Genomic DNA, 25,882 nt, shown 5'->3' with positions numbered 1-25,882 from the left:
AGTTGGTGAAGGGAAAGAGTTGGATTGGGGTTTCATCCAGTGCAGATCTTGTACCTTACTGCACAGCTGGAACAGACAGACAGCCCTTCACAGCCCTGGACTCTGCAGCAATACATTCAACCAGCCACAGAGTGAAAGTACCTGGAAAAATACTGCATCCTTATTGAATGTATACAACATTCTTTTGGTTGTAAATCCCTAACTGAACCTATATAAGAACTTTTTATGCAGTACTTAATATTGTTCTAGGTATTGCAAGTAATCTAGAGATGACAGAGTATATGGGAGGGTTTGTGTAGGTTCTATGCATGTACCATGGCATGTTATATAAGGGATTGAGCATCTGAGGATTTTGGTATAAGGTGGATTTGGAGTAAGTGCAATGCCCCATGGACACTACAGGATGACTGAATGTAGGAGGGGCTGTCAAAAGAATAACCAGACCTCTAATTACTGTCATCAGATCTCAAAGACTAAAGGATTTGGCAACATGAGTGACTTGCTGCCTATCTATTTTAAATGTTTTTAAACTTTTCAAAACTTCTATAACAAACTCTTTTCTAAAAGATATGCATTTTCTGATTATGATAAAGCACATGCTTATTGAAAAGATAATTTATCAAATAGAAATGTACTAAAGAATGAATATAAAATAATATACAATATAATGTTTCAAAGTTAAGTAAGGTTTGTTGCATATCCTTTCAATATTTCTCCTATGTATAAATTGGATATAAAACTTTTGTAACTAGGAAAATCAAGAGCAATATTAATTTTACATTGCTGGATGATTCCAACAAAGAAAACAATTTTTAATGTGTGTAGATACTGCTTTAAACTGTTGAAATGAGAGTAAGGGATGTTTGACTTTCTGACAAGCCTTTCTAGGCAAGAGCAAACCATAGAGTACAAAGGGGTGGATGCTCAGATCCCAGACAAATGGATATTTTTAAAATTCTTGCTCCAAGAAATGAATTTAAGTTGACTTTCACTGACATATCACTTTTTGAACAATTAGGACCCTGGAAGGAAATAAACTGCCTTTTCTATTCATAACTGTCTGAGGAAACTAGAGTCTGAAAGTTAAATCAATCAGACTTTCTGCCAAAAGCAATGACAAATGTTTTTAGACCACTGAAATTGTAATGATATGTTAATAATACTGCTAATAATTATATTAGCAGCAAAGTTTGTCTGCCTCCATCTGCCATACCCATTCTTTTTCACCTACCATGTTAACCAGTGATCACACCCAATGCAGGTCTATTTCTCCCCCACATCCTGTATGTTCCTCTCATAGGATTATGTAAACCAACTACTTCTCATACCCTAACTAATCACATTTGAATAATTTCAACAAAAATATTATTCTGGTTTAGAAGCATTTTTTTTATATACTTGATACACAGTTTTAGGAAAAAAATATATTCACTTTTCTGTAGGTATAGTTTATTATTTCTGGACAAAAGCATCAGAGAGATATGCAGAGCAAATATTAGGTACAGTGTGACCTTTGAAATTTGTTTTAAGCATGAAGACAAAAATACTAGAAAAGTTCCTGAGTCTAAAAACAGATATAATTTCAGTGTTGATTTAGTCTTCATAATAATCATTATGTAAGACCAACTCTAAAAGCTAAAATTATTCAGGTACATTTTTCCAATAGCAGAAAGTACAAATAAAAACTAAAAGTTATATGCCTATTCATGAAAGAATGTAAGTAATTTGATTTTACTTGTATTGCTTCATAATGGATGCTAATTATCGTTTTTCTAATGGGGTGAGTCCAAGTAAAGAGGACAGAACAATGATAAAGTGGCTAACTCATTGATTCAAAAACAGCACAACAGCCTATGCCATCTGTTATGACATGGTACATGCTCTGAAAGCAGACTATTATAGATTTTTCATGTACTATAAATGTCACTTTTTTCTCCAATTCAAACTTTCAACGAAAATTTCAGAGTAATGAATGGGGATGGTGTCAGATAATTCACTTGGTAAATATAAAAAAACAAAAATTATGTGAATTCCTCTACCAGGGGAAACTTTTGTCATATTAATAGCATAGGTAGCATAGCCAGTTATGGAGCTAGAAAATTGTACAGTGAAAAACAGTCAATCATAAAAATAACATATTTACTATGTACTTATCATGTGTCCACAATGGATACATGAGTGTATAATTACTATTATTTATCCCTTTCATTTATGTTGTAAATATCCTTTGTGTATAATTCATGAGAACAATTAAAATAAAAATTTATATATTCAACTCTATATGTTAGAAAACCAGTTTTAGGGTGAACACAGGTGAGTAAAGAATGAATCTAAATAGACAAAAGAAAAATAAATATGACAGAAAATGGAGGAACAATCTGGAGTCAACAAAGTAAATACCAGAAAAATTTCTTATAGCACTGATTTTGCAGGAAAAGGAAGAAATGCAAATAAATAAGAGTACGATTTAAATGGCACAAGTATTTTAGAAATCACACTTATAATATTAATTTAGTGATCTTAAATTTGAAAGTCTAGGAAAAGGGGCATAGGTATGCAGGTAAGTAGTAAAGTACTTGCCTCACATGCATGAAGGCATGGATTCAATTCCCAGTAACACACACACACACACACACACACAAATAGGGGAAAAAAGGATGACTTTCTGGAACAAATGTAAATGATTGAAATGAATTCACTAACTCAAGAGCAAATGTTTAAAGAACATGGGTTATAATCACTATACCAAATGAATTGATTCAGTAGTCAAATAACCACCCTCAAATTAAGCATCGAATACACATCAAGTCCAGATGGTTTCAGAGGCAAGTTTTGCCAGCCCTTCAAGGTACAGCAATTTATTTATGCAAACCATTCCAGAGAATCTCAAAAAAAGAAAAGCTCCCCAGCTTCTTTTACAAAAACTAGTTTAATATTGATGTAAAAATTATTCAAAGATACAGCAAACCATATGCTAATTTTACTTATGCACATAGAGTTAAAAAATTGTATTGTTAGTAATGATAGAGCAAATCAAGGCCAAGAAAGTTTCCATAACTTGACTGAGGCCTCACTGCTAATTAATGGTGGAATTCAACCAACATGAACCTCAAGCCAAAGACTATGCTCATGAAGAAAGATAGAATTAGGATCAAGAGCAATATTTATAAACAAGACATAATATTTACACTGGGCATGATTACTGCTGGTTTCCATGTCAGCAATCCTTGAACAGGAACCTAAGCCTCAACTTCAAAGGACAGAGTGACACATTAGCATTCATGAAGGCAGTACTGACCCACATCTGACATTTGACATGAGAGCCCTTTCTTTCCTTGAAAAGGATGACTGAGGTTTTTATCATCTATTTCTTTAATTAAAATTGAATTGCAATCATTTGATATTTCTCACATGACCAAGTCATTTTTCTTCATGTAAAGGCAAATATTTCATGCTTTCACTTCGAGGGTACCTAGGAAGACTTTCAGCACTGAAGTGTGGAAGTTGTTCACTTCAGCATTTGCGTGAGCTAGCTGCCCATATAATGACTGAATATGACAGCTTGTCAAAAGTGACATTTAATATGCCTGTTGTACAGAAGTCATATTTCATTTACTTTTTGAGACATGGGCCCCAGGAAAATGGGCTTTGTGAATCTGAGAGGGAGCTAATGGACTCTATTCATCCAACCAACACCCACAGAGATGTTGTTTAGTTAGGTCTTCTGAAACTAAGCAAGTAAAGTGATGTTTTTTAAGTTGCTGTTAAGTGTATCAGTAGCTAATTTACCCATGATGTGAGGATATATTCCCTGTTCAGGGACTCAGAAAATGTAGCAGCATTCCACCAACTTATACTGCTTTCCTGTTAATTTTTCATAGGGATCAGTATTCATAGTTCAAATGCCATATTTCAAAATATAAGAAAGAAAATGTACAGGCATTTATCAATAAAATTCTTGAATTTTGATTATTTCCTCAGAAACAAAAGAACAGATGCTTCAAGATTCAGCAACTATGTACCATGGGGTTTACACCAGAAGATGCATCATTGTCTTGTATGCAAACTATACTCAAAATATTGTAAGGCATCATAAATCTCATACATAAGACTGAAACCCTGGGAATGTGGTCACTTTTTATAATCTTCTCGCACAATAGATAATATATTAACTCGATGTAGACCCTGAATATTCAAATGGACATGATCAATGAATATAAAGGGCCTCCTCATCCTTTCACACTTGTTTTTGGTTTTGGTTTTGGTAGCAAGGATTGAACCCAGAGGTACTTTACCACAGAACCACATCCCCAGCCCTTTTAAAAAACTTTATTTTGAGACAGGATTTCACTAAGTTGTCTAGGTTCTCACTAAGTTGCTGGGGCTGGCCTTGAACCTGCGATCCTCTTGCCTTAGCCTCCCAAGTGATTGGGATTAAAGGTGTGTGCCACCACACCCAGAGTCCTTTCCTACTTCTGAACAGGTTTGCATGTATTGGGGTAGGGAGATCTTGTTGATAGAAAGAACTAAGAGAGGTTGACTTTGGGATGGTGGGTGACACTGATGGAGGGGAGAATGAGAAATACAGATATAAATAATTATCTTAGGTTGACAAGCATATAGAAAGTTCAAACAAGAAATGCAATATTGGCAGCATTTTTATTCTATAAAAATGACAAAGTTGCTAAAATTGGGAAAGGTAGGAGACATTAGTTCCCAGAGGGGAGTTCACAGATAAATCGTCTTGAGTAAATAAATCCCCATCTGAGTGTGAAGGATGGTGCTACCACTGCACAGTACACAAGGCACAAATACTGGGAGTTTTAAAAACATCCCTCATGCCCAGGCTATACCTGGAGCCAATTAAATTGGAATTGCTGGGAGTGAGACCCAGGCATTGATATGTTTTAAAGCTCCCTCAGGTGTTCTAATGAGCCAAACTTAAGAATTGCTGACCTAGATATTTGCAGCCTACTTTATCTTCTAATCAGCCTGGTTCTTTCATTCAGTAAGAATTTACAAAGCATTGACCTCATGCCTGACAGTATACTAAGCAATGATGATGAAAGCATTTCATAAGAGCAATAAAAAAGATTCAGTGCTACCCTGAACAAAATATTATGTAAAATAATCAAATTAAATATAATAAAAATAAAGACAGTGTCTCATAGGTATTGTTCACTATGCCCTATACTATGCCAAGCATTAAGCATCCCACCCTAATCCTCTCAGTTTTATTATCACCTCACTTTATAGGTGACGTAACTCAGACTCAGAACTTGCAAACTTGTAGGATACAACAATGCACTGGAGGACACACATATAGCAGCCTTCACTTGTAACCATACTGATACTATGAAGGTCATGATTAAATGCTATCAAAGCCCATAGGAAGAAACTAATAACTCAACCAGGAGGGTAGGGGGGTATTTGGGGAAAGCGTCATAAAAGAGGTAAAATTTGAACCCTAAATATAATGTTATTAGGGTTTCATATATATATGAAAAGCAGAGGAGAACTGGAATAATAGTAAAGCTAAAGTCCTAAGGCGATATTTTGGGACAGGCTTTCCAAGCCCCCAGTTATTCCCGAAACATTGGAATAAACATTACAAATGAGTGATTCAAGCAGAATGGTTTTGCTCCTGTGACCAAGATCAATATATAATTAGTAATTGATACTGCACCTACCAGTTCCTCATTGTTTAGTGATGTCCTAATTACCATAGCCAGGGAGAGACCAGATTTCCGCGCAGCCAGGGTCTAAAATAAACAGAATTATGACTTATTAATACATGGGGAGGTTGTCACGGACATCATGCTCAGCAGAATGTGAAAATGCAAGAATAGAAGGTATCTCTGTTCACTTTTTAGTCAACAAGGACCTGCTTGCTCAGTAGTTCATTAGTTCATTCGTTCATTCAAAACATGCACTCAGAGGACATTGAAGCTGGAAAGAACCCTGTAGATCATCAAACACAACCTCTACTTGGTACATGTGAAACTCAGGACCAACAAGGCCAGGTGATTTGCCCAAAGTTTCCAGGCTAGTTTCTAGACCTGTTATTCCTCAACCTATTCATGGTCTCATTTCTTATAAAACATGACCATGTAAACTGAGCTAGCCCGACTTGTGGAATGGGCCTGAATCATAGTTGATTCTGGGTGGTTCTTTGAGTTCTTTACAGCTCTCTAGAATATTCCTCCATATGTAGCCAGGAAATTTTCTTCCAGTTGCCCATTTTATTTACCAAGAGTTATTATACCCAGATTCACATTCCTCACTTAATGCTGATAATATAAGTAATCCTAAATAAGTCAAGTTTCTTTAGTTTCCACACCTTTAAATTAGAGCCATCATTAACTGCTCCTATCCAAAATATGTGTGATATAGTAACTCAGCAATGCCATAGAGAACTTTGAAAATCAGAAGTTCCAAGTGGGTATGTTAAATAGGCTATTCCTTTAGGAGCAAAGGGAAGTCATAGTGGAATAAAACATTGCTGATCATACCTATAGTACCACCTGGTCTTAAATATATCTCCTAAGGGTTATGAAGCCAAGTCCTAAAGTTCTGCATGTATCCAAGTAAGAAAGTCACTCTTCCCCCATACTGTGTCAACCTAGAGAAGGCTTATTTCTAAAGGTTTATTCAAGATAATATTCATCTCTGATCAGTAATTGCCCCTAAATTTATGTCTGTAATCTATTTTAGTCTGCTTGCCTTTCTTGTATACATAATTGAGTTTCTCAGAATTGAACTAGATGTTAAATTCTTGGAGAACCCACATTTTTGATTCTTGTAGGTTTCTGTCTTTTATTTTCCCATCTTTCCCTCTTTTACCTCTAGTAAGGGCAGAGTATATGTGAGAAGAGTGTCAAATAGTAATCAAATAAATTGAAAAGCACTTACCATGGCCTGAAGATTCCGGGAGTGAAAGGAAAAAAGTTTAAATAATTAAACATAGAAAAGATAAGAAGATTATAACAATGTTAAATTAGTTTAACTCTTTAAAATTATGTCTACACTATAATGACAGGAATCTTGGATAATTGTACTGACACATCATGCTTTCCAGGCAGGATCTTATTTTAAAATCAAATTGAAGGCTTTCAGATAAAGGTATTTTTAGAAAATTAAAAACTGCTGGTACAAAAAATTGTGCATATTATTGCCTACATGTATATTTATGTTTCTTTATGGGAAAATACATTTTTCATGTCATAAACTATTAAGAATACTATATGACCATACAATGTGGCAACATTTTGAATGATAGAAAATAAATACTATTTTTCCATGTTGATGGGCTTCTTTCTTTATACTCTAATACAGACCACTATCCCACTATCAGTTCTTTGCTTTTCTACTAGTTCCCCAGAATATTTCAATAAAGCAGAGTAAGTTATTCAGAATCATGTTCAGAGCTAATAAAAATGTTAATGACTTGGGAACCATGGTTTTCTTGGCATAGGAGAAGAGCTTATTAATTTGGCTAGAATTGGCTTTAATATATTATAAAAAATGATTAATATTATCTGCTTCCTTTACAAAGTATTCAAGTCTACTGAGTTAAGTTGAAGAAGTTTAAATCAACCATTAGACTTAGCCTACTAAACTTGTAGTCCTTCACAACACTGAACACATCAAAGTCCAGCAACTCATTTGGCATGCTGTGTGTTTTCCTTTAACTCAATTTTAGAGTCATTTTAACTCAATTTGTAATTCTAACTAATATCAAAAGTAGTTGAAAGGTTAGAGTTATTTCTCCCATTAAATACATTTTAAAGAAATAATAAATGAAAGACTTGGTAGACTCTGACCTCATATATTTTATTCCATGAAGTATTTACAAACTAGATAGTTAAACAAGAAGGACAACATTATAGTTTAATAAAGAAAAAGTCAATACATGCAATCAGAAAAAAATTAAACAGGAGTAACTTACCACATCTCGTACAATAGGCAAAGTTTTTTTCCTGCGAAGATCTGGCATACTGTCAATACCATAAAGTCCCCTCCCAGCCCTGAAAGAGGGCAAAAAGAAGTGATTTTAATGAGTACAATGACTTTGTATGAGAAAAAAATCCACTGTTATTTGTATAAAGGCTGTAAAAAAGGTCACATGGATGCCATGGTTTTCAATTAATTCCTAAAGTAACAGATCCAACAGACTCCAGGACTTTAAGCAGTGTCTGAGAGAAACTCTAACTACCATGTAAGCTGAACTTTCTTGCTTAGGGAGCTCAATGTGTTAGAATTTTAAGATGTACATAGCCTAGTTAGATACACTATTTTTTTTTCTTCATTATCACAGAGGTGAATCAAAATTGTTAGGCATATAGAAGTCTACAGCTCCAGAATGAAACAGAATCAAAGCATCCTTTGCAACTTTGGTCTGTCTGCAATGGAAATTACCTTTATTATAAAAATAACATTTTTCTGTGTGCTGCATCTTCACAGATTCAATTCCAAAATGGCATTTCAAGGAGCCATGGACAAATTTAAAATATTAGTGATTGCCCTTAAATTGGAAGATCCACTTACCTGAATTTATCTCATGGATAAATGCATGGGATTAAGATAATTTATTGTATAAGGATGTTCACTAAAGCATTTTTTTCATTATAGCAACAAAAGCTAATAGTCACTGATAGTACATTGATTAAATACATTTATGGGAAGAATGCAATAATTAAAGTGGATGAGGTGAAAATTTACGCATGTATATGAAAAATACTCCTAACAGAGAAAACAATATTTGCATTTTAATAATTTTAGTAAGATCACATGTGTGTATGGTTATATAAATGCAAAAGTATTAAAGGATGTTTATCAAACTTAAAACTGTACTTAACCTCCATGGAGTAAAATAGGATAAGAAATAAAGAAGACTCTTGCTATGTTATAGATGTGGAATAAATGTGTCATTTTGCAAATAAAAGAATTTTAAAAGATGAATCTTTATGTTTCTTGAGAAGAGAATTTAACCGAGTTTAATTATTTTACTGCATCAATCTAGCCACCTTGTACGATCAAGAAGGTGTTAAAATAACAGGTAATTTCTCCTTATTCCACTTGATATGCAAACCTCTTGCAGATCTCTTGCTCAGGATCAGCTTATTCACCATGAGCAACAGTTCATGCCTCGTGGTGGCAGCTGGAGAGTTCTGCCTTTGTAATGGGATATAACTAGCAACAACAACTTATCAGTATTTTAGACTCCAATTTTCCATAGATGGCCTCTATGTTGCTGCTGCTTATCTTGATAAAGGGCAACATTTTTTTCTTACTGGATTTTTCTTTGTAGCTATAGCCTTAACTCCACTACTTTTTGTGGTCTCAAGTACTACTAGATTGGTAATTTTGGAGAAATCACTAACTTCATCATACAACTTGTATAAAATAATAATATAATGAAAACAATAGTAATGAAGAAAATGGTAATGCATGAGTAGTAAAGTGTCATTATGGATATGCAAAATCAAACATGAAATATTAAAACTATTGCAGACGTGTAAGAAGGATGTCGATGTTCAACAAGTCATTCCTACATTCATGCACTTCAGTAGAAAGCTGCCTTTAGATCACAGGATAAAGGAGAGGAGCAAATGTGAAGCAGACATTATGAAAGATGAAAGAAAGAGAGAAAGAAGAAAAGAAGGGATGAGAACATGTGTAGTGAGTAGAGACGACATTTAACAAACACTCCATTATTGCATGCTAAAGAAGCTGATGCTTGAGCCAGGCTCTGTACTATGCCTGTATGCCTAGCTACTTGAGAGGCTCAGACAGAAAAATTTCCTGAGGCTAGGAGTCAGAGGCTGGCCTGGGCAACACAGACCCTTTCTCAAAAAATAAAGAAAAAAATGAATTTAATATTTTTTCCTCTCATTGCCCAGATTAATGCCAATGGGCACACTAAGCCAAGTGCTGTTAAAAATCACAGGGAGTTAAAGCTTAAGAATTTGGGTCACAAAAAAGAACTATTTCTTTGTCTTTTTCCCCCTTTTTTTCATCTTTTGATAATAGTTTTGTGTTTCATAGTTTCCATTTTATCATTATTACATGTTTAGTTGACAAATAATAATTGTGTATGTTTATGGGGTGGAATGTGATGTTTTAATCTATGTACACATTGTGGAAAGATTCAATCAAGCTAAATGACACATCCTTCATTTCACCAACTAATCATCATGTTGTGCTAAGAATGTTAAAAGCTCTTCTGAACTTCAAGAAACTGTCAGATTGTGAAAGGGAAATAAACAAATGATCTTATTTTTTCTTAACACCCATCTTCAGAAAGCACACCCACAACCCATTAGTGTAAGCTCTTCCTTCACTCCTGTCTTCTTTCCATATTTGTCCTCTCCACACCAATTCAAGGCTTGATACTCTCACATCTAAAACATCAAGCATGTGGGAAGTCAGTTATGTGAATGGGTTTAAGGAATGATTCTTCCAGTATTGTTTGCTCCACTCTTAGTCTAGATTCCAGTTAATTTCTACTTTCTCCGGTCTGTGAATAATACTAATAATATTAAGTATATATTAACAAATATCCTTCCACTACATTGCATATCAATTATAATTTGCTGTCAAGTATTTTGAAATGTTTTGACTCTTAATGTAACTTTTATAGCTATGTAAAGAAACACAATCAATTGAGATAATGATTGAGAAAGTGATTTTATGAACTGTAAAGTGTTATATAAATTAAGTGATTGTTTCCTTTCTATTGATAATTTTTTCTTTCATCATTTCCTTCTTTTCATTGAACTTAATTCAGATTCCAAAAGTGTCCTCTGAATTTTGATCCAGTCCTATACAAACAATTGCACACATGTGTTTTCATGAGCCTGACATATCACACCTATGTTTGTCTCATCAGAGCACAGATATTCAAGGACCAAGGCTAAATTTGAGCTGAATGGGAGAAGGAGCCCAAGTTGGAAGGCAGGCATCCAAAATTCACCTCTGGCTTTTCTGATCTTGCCATTTAATTTCACTTAAATTTTGTATCTTGGAAAGTTGAAACACAATAAAAATGTGCTATTAACCATCACAGGCTCAAAAATGCCCCCTTTTTTTAAAAAAAAAATCAGGTTGTGTTCCCTCTTTCTTTTACATTTTCATCATTACTATAAATTGTTGAAATAAACATTTTCCCAAGGCTGACCATCAAATAATAATAAAGCTTTTATTGCAAACCTAGACCTTAAAAAAGTCTTCCCTACTGGCCAAACCTCATGAGTAGAGAAGCACTGATAAGTATTGTGAAGCTCTCCACAAATGTAAAACTGTCTTTTGTAATATTTATTATGATACTTTCTAATCGGGAGAAATATGGGAAAGAGTAAAAATTGGTGAAATCTGGAAATATCAGTAGATAAATAAATCATTGACTTTGTAAGCAAGAGGTCAGATTCATGCACTTAGTTAAATCTAGAAGAAACTATCTAGGATTAATGATGAGGGGGTCAGGAGGTAGTCATAAAAACCAGCCATTGTAGACAAGTAACTCTGAAGGTGAGGTCTGTTTCTGGGAAGAATTTGTTTTATTTCAGCCCTTTTTGATATAGATTGGATACTATAGATTGTAGACAACAAGCTAGCTGAAAATGGTTAATATTTATGTAGTTTTACCAGGTACCAAATAAAATGTTAACAATCATAGTAAACATTGACCCAATACTTATTGTTCTAAGCACTCTGCTTGGATTGCCTCAGTTTATTCTATAAAATTCCAAAGAAATGCAGGAACAATTATTTCCTTCATTTTATAAATGAGGAGATGGAGACACAGAATCCTTCAGAACTGTCTAAAAGGCACTACCTAGAAATGGCAGTGGCAGGATTTGAACCTATGCTCTATGGCTCCTCATGCGCCACTGCTTAAATGATTGGATCATCCAATATCTACGACATTGGTATGCATTGGGGCTGAAAATCCTATTTTACATTTAATGAGACTAAAGTTAAACAACATATCTAGGTCTGAATCAAACACCCAGAATATGGCAGATTTCCATTGCAGGATTACATTGTCTTAAATCTAATGTTCTTAAGAGCAAGTAAGATTTTTGCTAGAAGGAAATAAGTGGCATGCCCAGTTGATCCAGGGGTGCTGCTATCATTTGGTTATTTTTCAATATTTCAATAGAGTAATACTTTCTCATCAGAACTCCTATTTCACTGTGTAAGTGGTTACAATTCTCCCCAGAGGACTCTCCTCCAACTACTCTACTGTTCTCTCTAGGAACAAATCTAAAAGGGACTTTCAGACTACAGGCATCACAAATGGGTAAAAAGGTGAGGAGATCTATGGAAATATCTGAGAAGACAAGAATCACGTAAAATTGAAAAAAATGGATATTATTTTATAGATGAATCAAGATGAGTTCTAATTCAATATTTGCTCTATTAGTTTTTAGAAATTAATATTTTAATTAAAAAACCATAGTTTCACCTTTATGGTATACAATGTGATGATTTGATTCATATACAATGAAGGATGATTAAATCAAGCTAGTAAATATGTCCATCATCTCATTCATTTATTATTTTCATGGTGAGACCTTTAAAATGAACTCTCACCCAATATTAGTATTTTCAGTATTTTTTATTTCTTTGTTCTTTTCATAATATTAAGCATAATGTACAGAATTCAATAAAATATGATGCTTGACTTAGAGTATTAGTCATCTTGGTACAAATAAACATAATGCAAATTCTTTAAATATATTCTGCAAATTTTTAAAAATACAATATTTAGATAACAAAAGGATTATTTTACTGATTAAAGCACATATTAATTATTTTCAATCAAAATTGATCTGATAACCTATTGAATGTTTAGAGATTGGAAAAGAACTCCAAGAAGGCACTAGGATAGTATCACATGAAAATTGATAGTACATACAAAAAAGGTAGGTATGTAAAAAAGTGCACATCACTAATCAGCAGGGATTAGTGAGACCCACAATGAGATAGCATTTCATACCTGAAGAATGACTATTTTCAAAAAGACAAAACAGTGAGGATGTGGAGAAAAGGAGCCCTTGCATGCTGATAGGAATATAAAATACTAGTCATTATGAAAAATATGGAGTTTCCTCAGAAAGTTAAAAATTACAATTATGATATGATCCAGCAGTCCACTACTAGGAGTATATCCAAAGGAAGTGAAATCAATATGTCAAAGAGATGCCTGCCCTCAACACTTCAACATATCGGCATAGGCACTGGTTTCCTTAACAAGACTCCTAAAGTGCAAGGGGAAAAAAAAACCAAACAAACACAAGAATCAATAAATAGGATGGCATCAAGTTAATAAGCTTCTACACAGCAAAGGAAACAAGAGTGTGAAGAAAGAGCCTACAGAATGGAAAAAGATCTTTGCCACATGCACCCTCAGACAGGGGACGAATATCTAGAATGTATAAAGGACTCAAAAAACTTAACACCAAAACAAACAGATAAATAACCCAAATCATAAATGGGCAATGAACTAAGCAGACTCTTCTCAAAAGAAGAAATACAAATGGCCAATAAATACACAAAAAAATGCTGAACACCTCTACTAATCAGGTAAATTGAAATCAAAACTACATTGAGATTTTATCTTACTCCAGTCTGAATGCCAATGATTAAGAGTACAAATAATAATAAATGAGGTGAGGATGTGGGGGAAAAGGTACTCTCGTGTGTTGTTGGTGAGACTGAAAATTAGTGCAACCATTCTGCAAAGCAGTATGAAGATGCCTCAAAACCTAGAAATGAAACCATCATAATGACCTAGCTAACCCATTCTTCAGTATTTATCCCAAAGAACTAAAGTTGGCATACTATACTGATACAGCCACATTGCTGTTTGTAGCAGCACAATTCACAATAGCCAAATTATGGAACCAGCCCAGATTCCCATAAAATTACCCTAAAATTTCGGTTAGTCAGAACACATTTAAGAGATCTATTCTACAACATGGTGATATAAATATTATATTGTTTTCTTAAAAAATACTAAGTGGACCTTGTGTTCTTAACACATAAAGGATAACTATACGATGTAATGCCTATGCTAATGATGTAATGCCTATGCTAATCAGCAGATTTTGTCATCCACAATGTATGTGCACTTGACAACATGATGTTGCACACTATAAATACGTACAAACATCTCTCAATTTAAGAAGCAATGAAAATGAACCAAAGATGAGATGATTTTAAAAAGAAAAAAAGTCAAGCAGGTTTTTCAAAGTCAATCTTTCTGCATATGGGACAAAGTTATTTTATTTCCAGAAGTGAATGGTTAATGATGAATTGGCTAATATTCATAGACAGCTAATTTCCATTGGAAATCCGAAAATTGGTAGACTCTGTTTATTTCAAAATAGTTGTCAAGCTAATCAAAGAATACAGTCCTAAAATACCAAATGTATTGTTTATATGCACTTGTTTATTTCTATGTTACAAGTCAATCAGATAGGGCTGTGCAATTAATCTTTTTAGCATTATGGAACACTAAGGCATTGTAAAAGATTAATAATGAATCATTCTAAATCGTTTTCCCTTAATACAACTATATTTTGAAAACAACCCTTTTTAAATAGCTATTTATTTCAGACTTTTGAAGACAAATCTTTGTATCCATCTAGTTATTTAGTGCTAAACACACAATACCTCATTTTACTTCACATATTTTACCAACACTTAGCAAGATTTTCCTGATGATCTTTATATATTTTATTTATTCACCTGCCAAATATTAGCTAATCAAAATGTTTTCTTCCAACCCACCCCACTTTTTCTATTAGTATCAAAACTGAATGAATATCTGTGTCTGTATAATTGATGCTTCACCCACACAACATGGGATTAATCACTAATTCCTGAAGTTTTTTTTATTCCATTTTCATCAAAGCTAAGATACCATCTGTTGTACAATACAGCATTTGTTTATATACTATTATGAAAAATCCAATTAAATTATAACACCAGGCTTTCTTAGCAATTTTAATTCAAATTTAGAGTACTTTTAAAGCTACCTAATCTATGAAACAGATTTTTGTCATTTATTAATCATTTTGCATATTTATGTAAAGCAAAGTATAAACAAAATTAATTTTTATTCCTTTAGTTCTCATTCAGAATCCAACCTTTTGGAGTAACTTTCAAATCAGATTTTTCAATGTGTGGGAAATTTTCTAAATCAATGTCTTCTAAGTCCTTAAAAGCATTGTTCATTGGTATTATGCCCCTGTGTTCCTTGCTTCAAGCAGCAGATAGCTGTGCTGCTGGTTTTGATGCTGGAAGTCTCTTGATCTTACCAAGAGCCCAAAGGAGACAAAATGGACTCCTATGCTTCCTCACATCATCCTTTTTTCTTAAAACTAAAATATTAGGACACCGGAGTTGCCTGGCTGGCTATGCCACCAGTAAATACATCTTCCAAGACATTTTTACCTGAGTTTGCAGATGTGCAGGCAATGACACTCTGACAACTGTTGCTTGGTTGTTGATAATTTAAAACACATCGGTTACTAAGATGCATCTTAGTTTGTTACAATGTATAAAGATGTATGTTGCAGAATTGTTAAAATAGAGTATTTGGGCATCTGTTCCCTCCTGAGCCCTACTAATGCCCTATCCCAGGTCCTAATCTCTAAGCTTTGTCTGCACGCCCCATCGCTCCTTTTTTAAATTTTTTGCTAGACCTTTTTCCCAATTGCCATCAGAAAGACTTTCCCTATAAAACAAATCTAAGCATGTCTTTTTCACATTTAATATGTGTTATTGCTTACAGGAACTAGAACAAATTCCTGTACATCCCAGTGAGGTAGGGTTGCCTCTATAGTCTCATCTCCTCTGATTTCTACTCCCTATTGCAGCCATTCTGAACTCCCCGCAGATTCTCTGAGGTATCATACTGTTCCACTTGGCTGTTTGTACTACAGGGTCCCCGCTATTGACACTAGCATAGGACAATGTCAACTTATTTCTCAAACAAAACATAACATTCATTGATTCATATTGTACATGTAAGTACCTTCTCCCCATTACAACCAAGTATCCTCTGAGTATGCTTTAACATCAGGCATTCTCAGTGGGAGGAAATGGGAAGAGAGGAAGGAGAAATGAAGGCTCCTGACTCTCCAAAGTGCTTTCAGCTCCCATGAGGGTTGAATGGTATCTGTTATTGACAGGAGAATGTCCTACATTTTAGTTGAACTGAGGCCCAAAATGTCTGAGAACAATTGTTCTAAGTCTTCTGTAACAGCTTCTGGAATACTTCATTCTATTTATTTGATTACAAAAAATGTCCCCACTAAAATAGATAATTCAAAAAATTAAGAAATATATTTTACTCATCTGTCCTTCCCTAGAACCAACTCTGGCATGTAGAAGGGATGAATGGAAACTGATAGGGTAAATAAACAAGCCTTGACCCAGCGAAATTTCACAGTAAGTAAATCAAGGTCTTTGTTCCAAAATTAGGATTTTTATCTCTGAAATAATATCTGGAAAGAGCAAGAAGGAAGTCTGTGGATCAGGAATAAAGTCAGGGGACTCAAACTAAAGGGGGATTATTAGCAAGGATTTGGTCACAGGGAAAAAGACAACCTAGGATGGACTAGGGCAGCAAATTATTTTTAAACCTCTATGAATCTCAGTTATCTCCTATGGAAAATGGAACAATACCTGCTTTACAGCATTGTTGAGAACATTGAGATAATGCAGGTAAGTAGACTGTAATATTGGTAGCAATTATTTTATTACAGGATTGTGTAGACAAGAATAATACTGAATTTAATTGAATGTATGCTGGTGCTCTGCAGCCTTAGAGTTAGTCACATCCCTCCAAACTAAGGATTAGATTAGCAACTGAGTCTCTGGCAGACATGAAATTGTGGTAGCTATTTACATAAAAAAGAAAGAGAGGAGCAGAAAGTCAAGGTTATAATAGTGCCCTACATTGTGTTCTGAGCTGTTAACGTCCTCTTTGATTCAGCTTTGGTCCAGACTTATTTCTCTGCTGGTCTTTGGCTATCACCTTAGCCTTAAAAATGCAACATTGTTCCTTAGCTTGTTGTTTGCAAAGTCCCTATCTATCATCTAGTCAGTCATTTAATTTTTATCAAGCAAGTTTCATGGATGACTCAAGTAAATTCATTTTTCTGTTAATTCTAATCTCTGAAAAACACTGCTCTTATTCACTCAAATATTTTTTTGAGATTGGTATCAAAATAGAAATAAACTTCAAGGAATAAAGTTTCTTTCCAGCATTAACCATTCTAGACTCCCCATTTTCTCTCAGTAGCTCCCAGATTTTCTTAACTGTGATCATAAAGTAGGTTGTTTTTTTTTTTTTTTTTTTCATTGTAAATCACCCACAGTACTCTAAAATAATCTTGATTAGAGACAAATGTGCTATCTCTCAATAATAGCAGCATGGTCATATTTCCTCTTTCCATGGAGTAATCACTAGTTCCTTGGCTGAACACAAAGTGAATTAATTGGCATGCATTTAGAGACAATGGTTATATGGAAAATATATAATAAAATTATGCTTAGTTGAACAATACTGTTCATGCCTGAGGAGCAAGACAAAATTGAAACTTAAAGAGGGTACAGCATATCCATATCTTTTATCTCATGCATTCTGGGCATGTATTAATAGAATAGTGAACAGGCATGACCCATCATTCAAAAATGTTTTCTTTTCTCTCACTGTCTTGTTTTCCCTCTCTTGCCCTTTCTCTAATTCACGTAGCACATTTGTATATGAAGTGATGCCATTGAAATAAAGGAGCATATCTATTCTGCTGACTGCTAGGAATATAGCAAACATCAATAATTAGTTTTTAAATGTTTTAAAACATTTCCACAAACCTAGGAGCACTTTCGAGGCAATGAATCAATTTTAGAACCAATTATTTCCCCTGCATGTTTTAAAATGTCTCCTTTTGATTTCACTGTTTTGAATATCACTTGAACAAAGAGTTCTAAAATTCTAGGTAACAGTTAATCTGTGTCAAAAATGAAGCAACCAAGGGAATTATATATTCTAAATTTTTGTATTTTAGTGATGTGAAAACTGAACTACAATGAATTTAAAAGTTCATGTAAGATACCTGGATTATTGTCAACAAGCTAGAAATACTCAGGCCTCCAGACATCTACTTCAGTTCTGACCTTTTCTTTGTCCCTAATATCCAAGAGGAATTGAGCCTTATCTATCTTACTTCATGATCTCAATATCTCAGTCTCTCACTTGCACCTTCTTTTATTTTGGGATCATCACATATATTAGTTGTGAATTTTATAGAGCTATGCCTGGAATTATTTTCATTGACTTTCTACTAACCAATTTCCCCAACTCTGCTTTATCAGTTTTGATTCATTTTAAACAAAACTGCCACATCCATCTTCCAGGTTTTTAGCCGTGAGACTAACATGGTGAAAGCAATGTTTTAAGAAGACCAGTCTGGTAGCACTGTTCATGATGGATTGGAGGACGAATAAAGGAGACAGAGATGGTCTCAAAGACTGTTGAAGTAATCCTGGATTCCTTAATGGGTTTCTAATAAGGGTCTTGACTGGGATGGCTTTACCACTTTCTTTTTAAACCTCCTATTCCACTTTTTGAACCTTAGTAAAATTCTCAATTCAAGCTGCTATAATATTTTAAAGAGTAAATGGCCTTGTTGTCAAAGAGAGGCTTTGTATTCTACTAAATTACTTTCTCCTTTCTTGGGCATTTGACCTCTTAAAGCTCCATACTGCTTTTAACACTTTAGGCAGTCTTTCTTTCTTTCTTTCTTTCTTTTTTCTTTCTTTCTTTCTTTCTTTCTTTCTTTCTTTCTTTCTTTCTTTCTTTCTTTCTTTCTTTCTTTCTTTCTTTTCTTTCTTTCTTTCATTCATTCATTCTTTCTTTCTTTCTTTTCTTTTTCCCAATGCTTGTTCCTTTGAAACATGGTTTCAGAAGTACTGACTATCTCATTTTTCAACTTTATTTTTAAAAAGCTAAATGCCTTTTTAAAACTTTCAAAGAGATAAGGGGGATGTGAAAGATCTATTCTGGTGCAAGGGGGGATTGCAAATTATATTTCCAATGATTAAAAAAAATTTCATAGTGAGACAAATAACCAAATTGTTCAAGGTTTTTTTCTGAGTTAAGGAAGTAAAAACCTAAGTGCAGTTTTTAACACTCTCTGAAATTTTTCTCAATGTTAGGCCTGGGGACAAGGTCAGATGTCAGGAGGAATAGGCTTCTAACAATACAATTACAATATATACCTACAAGGATTCTTTTCCTTAACAAATTATTTATCAAGTAGACAATATAGCCTTTTTAGGCTTGAAATGCCCAAAACCTATTTTATCCCTCCCATATAAGTATCATGTATTTGAAGCCATTATCATAGGCCACAGAAAAGAAAACAAATAAAAATGCAGTCCCCAAGCTTTCTCATAATTAAGGACTAATTATTATTTGAAAGCATTTTTCTTTAATTAAAATTCATGCTATGTCAGATCTTGATTTAGGATGCTAGTTTTTAACCTTCTGTAGTAAATATACAGTTGCATGTATAAATGATCCTTGGTTCAGAGCTAATTTTCTTAGTAATCTCTAGAAAATTTCACCATCCATTTACACATAGTTTTTAAAGCATAATCACTCATAATTAACAAAAACCAGCTTCTTAATAGGCTTGACTGAAATGTCAATAAGTAGAATCAAATATCCAATAGCAAAAAAAACTATTATTTCACAAAGTACAGTTCTTCTAGTTATGCTGTTATTTAGAAGTTTGCTGCATAGCCAAACTCCTGAAGTTTTTAACAATGCCCCAATGCCCCTCCTACCAGTAATGAAAATTATCAGCACTAAATGGCAGAGAATAAGGCTATTAGGCAGTTCACAGATTTTCATAGCCCAAGTACCTCCAATTATTAGACAAAGTTTCTTTTTTTCTTTTTCTTTTTGTATTTTTTTTAATTTGTTCAAATTAGTTTTACATGACAATAGAACGCACTTTGGCCAATCATACATAAATGGGGTATAATTTCTCATTCTTCTGGCTGTACATGATGTAGAATCACACCAGTCATGTAGTCATATATGTACATAGGGTAATAATGATCTATTCACTCTACTACCCTTCCAACCCCTATACCCTCTTCCATGCTGACAGGAACACAAAACATAAGCCTTGCTTTAATACAGACTCAAGTCACATTTGACCCAGTGGTTTTAACATCACTGGATAGTACCAAAAAAGGCCTTTCAGGCCCGGTTCACCTCAAATGATAAAGAGTGAAGAAGAGTAAAGTCAACTTGTACTCTGTATCCTTCTGTAAGTACTGCATTTACCACTGAGACAACTGACTCACATCTTGGTTGTATGCTATCCCATGATTGCTTGTTAGTTTAAGAAAATTATGGGATTCTTAAAATTAAAATCTGATTTTGCAAAAGCAACATACATACTAGATATTGCCTTAATCAATTGCCAAACAATGAATGGATGTGATAGGGATTCTAAATGATCCAAACATTCAAGGATAGAATATTAGAATATTATAGTATCAATTGTATTTTTTAAAAGATTCTCTAACCACTGTTCCTATTCTGTAATTTAGATCGCTCAATAGTTCATCCTGCACCTTTTCTTCCCTGGATATGTGATCTCAACTCCTACAACTGATAGCCTTCTGGCACGTTTTAAAGAGAACATTCACCTCTGAAACTGTCAAGCATGGCTACCTGTTATGCTTGGAAAGTTACAAAATAATTACCTGCTACAAAATAATTTGTCTGCAACCCACAAAGATACTCAAGGGAGTGATTACCCAGAATTGTGCGAATGATCAGAAGCTTACAAAGTTAACAAGATTCAACTGCATGCTCTTAAATAACTTTATTTAATAGCCAAGGACCAATTCAACCATGCTATCACTGCACTTGATTTATTCCTTTTATAACATACAGGTAGCTAAAGGTGTTTGCTCATATATGACTTCCTCTAGATTATGGACTTCTCAAAAACAGAAAAAATGTGCAATATAATTTTTTTCTCTGGTATTTAGCACAGGACTTTGCAAATATTACCTAGTAAATAAATAATAAAATTAATGAATAGAATCCCTTTCTTTCATGAAAGACTCCTTACTAAAACACACACATATATGCTTGTGCACACCCATACACACGCACAGAAATCTTGAGTAATTAGAAATTAAAGATTGTCCCAGTATTTTGCCTCATGGTTTAGAATGAAGATTATTGTTTTAATAGGTATGAGTCTCTGAAAATTGGAAAACAAACAAATCCATTATTTCTTGAATGCAAATGTTTTCTTACTGTTCTTAGCATAAGGGCAATTTTGCTTCCTTGAGGAAATCAGGAGTTAAACAGAATAAGTACTATTTGTTCCTAGTGGATATGCCTTGCATTTTCAGGTACAGCGGCTGCAACTAAAATGATGCTTTATTAAACACACACACACAACCAAAAAGTAATTACAGCTATTAAAAACAAACAAATCCATCTATGTTTAACTTAATGTGTAATCAACCCTGCTTGCAGACTGTCAAACTAGTATTTTACGAAACCTTTTTTAAAGACAATACTTCAAACAAACAAACAAACCTAGATCTAATTAGGGTGAAGTAAAAGGAGGGAACTGGACTATGCAGATTTGGAGGATTTGGCTGTTCTGACTCAGAAAGCACAAAAAGGGAAGACCTCATTTACTCTGCTCAGATCCTATAAGATGCAGCTTATCACATATATAATTTTCTATCTTCTTTCAATGTTATCTTGATACTGGAGTTGATTCTCAGTTGATTCTCCAGATTCAGGTAACAATCACCTGGCCAGTATGGTAACGTGAAAACAGCATGTTTATGAATGTGATCAATAACACAAAATGATTTTTATATATGTACACAAACATATATATATATATATATATATATATATATATATATATATATATATATAAACCTTTCCCTTAGGTGCATGCCTGCCTGATTTGTCTACAACATCTATCACCTGTATCTCTCTTGAGCAGTTTGGCATGATGAAAGCTTACCTACTTACCTTTTTGTGATTAATTCACCTTGGGAAACAAGGTAGAGAGATCAACTGTCAAATTTAAAAAATAAACTGGAGACAATATAGAAGCAAACAAAAGTAGCAAACTTACACCAGTTTGCCAATGCTGGTCACAGAATATAAAAGTTCCTGGAAAAAAAAAAAAGTTCCTGGAATCACAAATTAACCACTTTGTCTCTTGGTGCAAGCTAAAGTTTTTGAGCCAATGAAAATTAGGACCCCACATAAAATAACTGGGTTTTAAGGGTGAATGAGCCAATAAGAAGTAATCCCTTGCTTCTGATCATAATAGTGTTGTAGGGGATGGAAACTACGGTTTGATCCAATGTAGGTCCTGCTCAGAGGCTAGACAGCTGTGATGCAAACTGATTCCCTTTAATCTTCACGTAGAAAAAGCAACTCCAATGGGATCTGCCAAAGATGATATATTACAAGAAACCCCAGTAGCAATGCACCCACCATTTTGTTCAAACTGAGGAAGAACATTTGGAAAAAGGAAGAGAGATTGAGGTGAATGATTCCTCAGTGCTGTCACTTCCACTTTGTACAAACACAGACAGTAGTGCATTGATCCTATGTAGTACAGCCAGTCCCATGACTCTGGAGAGCAGATTGCATGTATTTCCTCATTTCCATGTTCAGAGATGCTACACTGATAGCTTTCAATTGACCATGGTTAGATAATTTAGACCAGTCAAATAGGCCTTTTATTTTTAGGATCCCTTATTCCTTCATTTTTAACTGGACAGTTGGTTGTGAAAAATCAACCAGCACAGTACTAACCACAACTCTTGCTAATATCCCAATAATAACTTCTGCAATTTGCCACTTCACTGAAAGAACTAACTCCTTTGTTCCCCTTTATCTCTGCCTTTGATTGACATGATCTCTTAGCATCTTTCTAATTATCTTTGTACAAATGACTTAGTTCTTAAAAATAGGCATCTTTCTCAGAAACTCAATTGAAAGGGAAGTCAGAATATATGTATCCAGAAAGAGTCATATACTTTACAGTGATGACTTCAATTTGGGACTCTTTTGGTTTGATTCTGTGGTCAAATTAATTCACTTCAGCATTAATTGAGTTACTAGTATATATATAGACTAAGTGCTGTAGTGAAAGACAATTATTCTGAAAGACCTTTTGAGTTTCTGTGCATCTTGCTCATGGAATCACTGACTTTTGGACTTTTGTAGGGTCTATTCTGGATTTATTTGTTCAGCAGTATAAAAATGTGATTCTCTCTGTGAGTCAAAGTCCAGCTTCATTTGCTTTTAAGAATGTAAGTACATCAGGCTTAGAAACTAATGCAAATCCACCACCTACCTATGTGTCAACCTAGGTCCACCTCCAAGTGACACTGTGAGACCTAGGGGACGGGAAAACTGATGCAAACATGAAGTTCATGCTGCCTGCTGTGGCATGAGTAATCAAATCTCTTGTCTCTGACCCAAGAGACTGCTATCTTCTGACAGCTATGCAACTGTAATAGGCTAACTTCTCAGTCTGCAAGTGGGTAAAGTACCAAAGCCATTCAGGTTTTTGACAGGAAAAGCCCAAAACAAGTTATTTCTTGCACTTTAGGAGACATAAACTTAAAATATTTTATGATGTATGTAATTATAAAACACTGAGTTGAATAAAACTGAAATAGATGAAGTCCTACACCATTGCCTTTCAGTATAAACATAAATATTTTAAGTCACAGAATTCTTATTCACAATCATGTTTCTTAGAAGAAAGTATTAATCATCTAATTACTGTAGAACCAACTAATTTAAGAACCAAGATGGAAATAACCTTCAAACAAAATCACTAATAGAAAATTATCACTTTTTTTCCTAGTCAAAACATATAGTTTCTAAGTTTTTCTTTGCCTAATATTGTTAAATTACAATAAGCATTTCTTCCATTTACCGAACACCAAGTATGTCAGGTACTGTACAAGGATCTTTATAAGTATTCTTGTAATACTCATACTAACCTTTCAAGTAGGAATTATTGTTTTTAATTTATAGAAGAGGAAACTGGCTCAAAGAAGACAGTGTGATTAATATTAATTTAGCTATTAAATAGCATAAAATTGATTAAAATAAAGTACTTATGAAACAGTCTTATACATATTTTAAATGAAATAAACATATACTGACTAACATTTGCCCACATTGTCTCATTTTATTGTATTTAATTAAATTTGGTGAGTAAGTTGGATGTCTAATTCTAAAGTAGCTACACAGATTTGTCTGATCATCCTGACAGCAAAATGGAAAGCATATAACACATGCTTAAACAAAAATAGCCAGTGGTAGGACCTTTTAGATATTTGTACACATAAAATACTTACATATTAATTGAGGAAATGTGTCAGTCTATCTTTGAACCATTTAGGCTGATTTATAATTGGAGAATAGAATTCTGGCCTCAGGTTGCCTCTAATTACTCAAATAAAATGAATAAGAACTTCAAATGAAAGAGTTAGGAAATACCTTTTCCATCTTGAGGGTTTCCTGGAGTTCTGCCACACACTCCTTCAGTTCTCTCCTGAAGCCCTCTCTGGCACTTTAATCTTTATGTAGCCAAACAGAGTGGAATGGAATGAGAAGAGGAGTACCCCAAAGACACCTGCTTTCAATACAGGGACCCTGAGCCAAAGGAAGGCTAGGGCAAGGTGCCCAAGGTCCAGGACTTGCCTTGTTAACAAAAATTGACATTGCAGAAAAAGGGTCACTGCTCTTTTTGGCTGCCATGAATCACACAGGGTAAGGGATCCTTGCTTCATTTTGTTTGTATAGACAAACACTGATAAATGTAAAAGTATTTGGAGCAAAATCAAAGACAAAATTCAAAGGTCCTATCGTTTAGGGCCACTTACTGTGTATGTATGATTTTTGTTTAAATAACATCTTTTTTATCTGCCTTGCATAACCTTCACACCCTAGTTAGTACTGCTGCCTACATTTTGCCCTCTCCTCGGCCAAACTCACCTGAACTCATTGTTCCTAATCCCTTCATCCCACGTTTACCTGTTCTATTTCTGCCATTCCTATGACCATCTTTACTTACTTTTATCTGTCACCCTACTAAAATTCAAGCTTCATGAGGCAGGGATCTTTGTTTTATTTCCAGGTGCTTTGAACAACAACTAGCATATAGCAGTTGCTCAATAAATGTCACAAGTTTGAATGGATGAATCAGCAATCTTAAACTCTTCAATAATAATAAACTGTTAAACACATTATGAGGCAGGTACTGTTACCAATATGTATATTTATTAACTCATTGAGTTCACACAGAAAATTTAAGGGACAAAGCTTTTATTTTCTTTATTTTATAGGTTAGCATACTGAATTACTAGATATTAAAATTATACAACTAGAAAATACAGATTTGAGTTTTAAACCTAGTTGATTTCAGAGCACATTTCTTGACTACCAGAGTACTGATTGTATTCATAATGGGGACTGGATCATTTTTAGAAAATATACACCTTACATTTTAAATATTTCATTTAAGAAAACAAGATCCATGCAGTATACTTTAGAAAGATTTATGATCAAAAGTACCCTGACAAAATATTAATTATTTATATATCTTTAATGGGCACTTATCTGGATAGTTAACTTGCATAGAGTACCCTATTCCCTCAAAAATCTAATTATAGAATGTAGCAGGTATAGTTGTTTCCATAGTTTCTTCTCCTTCTCTCCCCCCACCAATCATTCTCCTTTCCAGCTTCACTCCTGTCCTCCCTCTCCTCT

The 25,882-nt window shown here is 34.1% G+C and overlaps 1 protein-coding gene across 2 annotated transcripts in view; it reads right to left on the bottom strand.

Annotated features, from left to right (window-relative positions):
• The window catches only part of UNC13C (unc-13 homolog C), an 869,114-nt gene that overhangs the window by 372,261 nt on the left and 470,971 nt on the right, over nucleotides 1–25,882 (bottom strand). For both annotated transcript variants that reach the window (XM_079129872.1, XM_079129871.1), the window contains 2 exons: nucleotides 7,949–8,027; nucleotides 5,691–5,762 (listed from right to left, as the gene is read on the bottom strand). In XM_079129872.1, the coding sequence (XP_078985998.1) occupies nucleotides 5,691–5,762; nucleotides 7,949–8,027 (151 nt within the window). The remainder of the gene's footprint in view (nucleotides 1–5,690; nucleotides 5,763–7,948; nucleotides 8,028–25,882) is intronic.

The sequence above is a fragment of the Sciurus vulgaris genome, assembly GCF_902686455.1.
Source record: "Sciurus vulgaris genome assembly, chromosome: 2".
Lineage (NCBI taxonomy): Eukaryota > Metazoa > Chordata > Mammalia > Rodentia > Sciuridae > Sciurus > Sciurus vulgaris.
Note: the sequence above shows the minus strand (reverse complement) of the source record. Positions and strands in the feature narration are given on the sequence as shown.